General features: G+C 31.4%; 2 protein-coding genes across 2 annotated transcripts; both read right to left on the bottom strand.

The window, feature by feature from the left end:
• Positions 1 to 207: 207 nt before the first annotated feature.
• LOC116350031 (lipase 1-like) lies at positions 208 to 981 on the bottom strand (the record flags this gene model as incomplete). The annotated part of the gene is made up of 4 exons (XM_031781742.1): positions 925 to 981; positions 725 to 863; positions 535 to 609; positions 208 to 462 (listed from the first exon to the last, which is right to left on the bottom strand). Coding segments are annotated over exons 1-4 (526 nt in total), but the record flags the coding sequence as incomplete, so codon positions are not given.
• Positions 982 to 2,249: 1,268 nt separating this feature from the next.
• Positions 2,250 to 3,404, bottom strand: LOC116350032 (gastric triacylglycerol lipase-like). Its single transcript, XM_031781743.1, has 3 exons — positions 3,164 to 3,404; positions 2,961 to 3,103; positions 2,250 to 2,902 (listed from the first exon to the last, which is right to left on the bottom strand). The coding sequence occupies exons 1-3, from the start codon at positions 3,348 to 3,350 to the stop codon at positions 2,756 to 2,758; spliced, it is 477 nt and encodes a 158-aa protein (XP_031637603.1). The 5' UTR covers positions 3,351 to 3,404; the 3' UTR covers positions 2,250 to 2,755.
• Positions 3,405 to 3,425: the final 21 nt, after the last annotated feature.

Below are 3,425 nucleotides of genomic sequence, written 5' to 3'. Positions count from 1 at the left end.
GATTTTTTACTGCATCAAATCAATACTATAAATAAAACAAATAAATGCGAACTTACTGCCACCGAATTTACACTTTCCATTGATCTTGGAACTAGTGGATGATTGTATTTCAGAAGAACGGGAGTAGTCATTAAATGAGCTGAAGTTCAGTCAATTTTAAGTTGAATAAAGGAAAAGGGAAAAAAGGTTACACAAAATACAACCTACCAATGGCAATTTTGTCATTATATTGTGGCAGTTCAGAAAGCATAACGTAAAAAGCTGAAACACCCTGGGAATAACCCACATATGAGAGTTTTGTTTTATTCGTTTGCTCTAAAATATAATCAATCGTTGCGGGTATATCAAAAACACCAATCTCGTGCCAGCTAAAATCCCAAAATGTTGGATCATTTGGATGCTTAGTTATATGATGCCTGGAGAATGTGTTGCATCTTGAATTTCCGATCCAAACATCAAATCCTTTTTTAAAAAATCAAGTTGAAATGTGCAACAATAGAATGATATATTGTGGCTTAGACCGTTCACTTGTACCTGCATCAGCGAACTTATAACCAGATGATATGTTACGTCCCATCGTTAAAAATATTGGCGCTGCCATAGTAATTCCTACATTTTTTATAATTAGAAAACACGGAAATCGTTCACACTTCGCATCATAATAGTGGCAAACAGTCCCAAGAAAAACTTTTTTCACTCATTAATTAAGCGATATTGACCGTACCGTGCATTAGTAAAATAATTCTATGATTATTTCGTCTTGCATTCACGTTGGGGATTCGATACACACTTAGAATATAACCGTCTTTTGTTTGTACTGTATGTTTTTCTGCTGGATAATTCTCAGCTTGAATCATATCCATCTGTGGCGAAAAACCAAAAAAATGAACACTATCCATGATGCAGAATGTACCATATACTTACAACAGGATCAGCATAGCTGAATGATATTGAAATTAATGTTAGAACAAACAGATGCATTTTGTTTCGTTTCAAACAGTATTTCACACAATTGTAACACGTTTATTGATACATTCTCTTGCCACTACGTTTGGTGTTCGAATGCAATAAAATATCAAAAAGTCAATCAGTTTTATGCGCAGCACTTTTTCTTGTGTTTCTTCTGCGACAAAAAGAGTTCAAAAGATCAATCTTCACTCAAAGATCAATCTTCATTCGATTGCTCAATAAAATCTTCGTCTTATTTTTTTTTTATTGTGATAAACAAAAATATTTTCAGTGCAAAATTTTATTTGGCACTAAAAAACTGGCTTTATATTCATTTAGTATCACGTAGACAAAATGTACTTTAGATAGCTGCACATTATTTTAATAAAATTTACCACAAATTACTTATTGTTCAAAATCCATTAATCAAAATTGATTTTTTTTTTGGGTTTTTTCGATGGCTTCGGTTTCGCCTTTGTGAAAAAAATGAGAAAGAAATGCGAATTCGTTTGTTGAACGTATATCTTTATTTATTCGGTAAATCAACCTTTTTTACAAATATAACCATGCTAAACAACACAAATTCTTTGAAAGTGTTCTTTACCAACTTCATTTCTATCTTATAACCGTATGTCGCATACATCGGCAAAAATCTTCGGACAAATAAATCCTATTGAGTTAATTTGGAGATGTGATTTTACACATTTGTGAACAGATGATATAAACTTATTATGGAGTAAGTATTACTTAAGTAGCAACAAACTACCGAATTTCGATATGGCTCGAGTTAAAATCATATAATTTTGATTAAAATTGCAATTGTTTCTACATCGATATATCGATATCAAGTATTACAACATTGTCAGTGTATTTGTTTGTAGTTCATGTTTAAAAATTGGCATTCTGTCTCAGAGTAAAGCTTAAGGTTCGTTGTATTAAACTTAAAATAAAGTAAATTTATATTCAAAAACAAATTCCGCATTTAATAAGTCTTTGTACACAATTTTTGTATATTCCACAAAATATTCAGTGCACAAAACGCAATATAAAGGAATTTTCCCAGTGTAGACACGTCAAGAATTTAAAGTTCAAAGTATAATAAAATCATGATTAAACTTTTTCCAAATACAAGACGTTGCGTGATTATGGTGCATTGTCTACTTCAAACAAGAATCTCCATTCAGTTGAACAAAAAAGGTTCGGGTTTCATTTTGCAAATCACACAACTTTAAAATTATCATTTTGCTCAATGTTTCAAAAGAATAAAATAAGCATAAGCATGATTCAGAAGTTTATTCATTTTTTTACGATGACGACCCCGAAAATTGAATTCATCTCATTGCAAGTACGATTTTTTATGAATTTGGAACATTCTCTTTTCAGACAAATAACAACCGAAAAATCAATTCAGAATAGATTAAAATACGGGCAGTAGCTAACGTTAATTTTATTAAATCCAATACATGCCGATAAGAAAGAAATTTCATTTTAAATCGTAGTAAGATAATAGTTTTACCTTTTCCAATTAATTATGCAAGTTTATTATTCTTACTGTTCACCGTTTGAAGGTCACCGAAGGCCTCCGTTTTCTGATTTGCCCAAAGATGACTGCCATGTAGTAATAATTAACAAAAGAAACAGATTTATACACCGGTGCATTTCTTCAACGCGTTTTACAATTTAATATGAGAAGATTTATTTTAAAGTTATTATCAAGAAGTGTTATCACAGAATTTAATTAAGACATTATTTTAATTAACTACAATTTGAAGCGTATCCATCTTAAAATGATTGATAACATTTCATTTCAATAGAAAATCTTTGATACTTTAAATATTTTCTTATGAATTTTATCCAGATTCGATCCGAAAATAAAATCAATGTGATTGAAGCCGGGAACATGTGAAATGGCTACTGGATAGCAACCCATGGCTTTTGCCAATAATGGAACATTCTGTCAAAATCGCATTCAATTAGAAGCTGAAACATGAAGTATTAAATTTTCGACATACCTCTGTTTGAGTTAGTAAGTCGTTAGCTCCTTGAAGAATGTGAACTTTGGCACGAACGTTGGTTAAATTGTATTCTGGAGGTTTTGGCGTGCCGTAGATCTTCAAATTCATTTTGATACCGTGATCATAATGTTGAAAACGATCTAAGTTTAAAAACGATTTCCCATTTATCCCATTTTAAAATAGAGTATATTTTAACTTACGTGCCACAGCAATTTGTACATAATGAATAAATTGTTTATAACTCGAACCGGCCGGTATATGATTGATGATTTTTGCCAACAAATCATCTTTGTAAAGATTTGATGGGCCAAACAAGATGTATACAACACTTCGGCATATATCCCTTCCAGTCTGACTCATACAGAATCGACTTGCAATTTCGAACATATCGATATAGGGGCTTGAATGTGAAAACAATTCATAGATCCCATTGGTTCGCAACCATGCCTAAAATGATTTTTT

The sequence above is a fragment of the Contarinia nasturtii genome, unplaced genomic scaffold (assembly GCF_009176525.2).
Source record: "Contarinia nasturtii isolate CC-2019 unplaced genomic scaffold, AAFC_CNas_1.1 Cnas_scaffold_3321, whole genome shotgun sequence".
In the NCBI taxonomy this organism is placed as follows: domain Eukaryota; kingdom Metazoa; phylum Arthropoda; class Insecta; order Diptera; family Cecidomyiidae; genus Contarinia; species Contarinia nasturtii.
This window is presented reverse-complemented; position numbering and strand designations above follow the sequence as displayed.

Coding starts and splice junctions, on each gene's coding strand:
- LOC116350032 (XM_031781743.1), bottom strand. CDS start 3,350: ATGTTCGAAATTGCAAGTCGATTCTGTATGAGTCAGACTGGAAGGGAT. Junction 3,104..3,163: donor TGTACAAATTGCTGTGGCAC/GTAAGTTAAAAT, acceptor TTTTAAACTTAG/ATCGTTTTCAACATTATGAT. Junction 2,903..2,960: donor ACTTACTAACTCAAACAGAG/GTATGTCGAAAA, acceptor CGATTTTGACAG/AATGTTCCATTATTGGCAAA.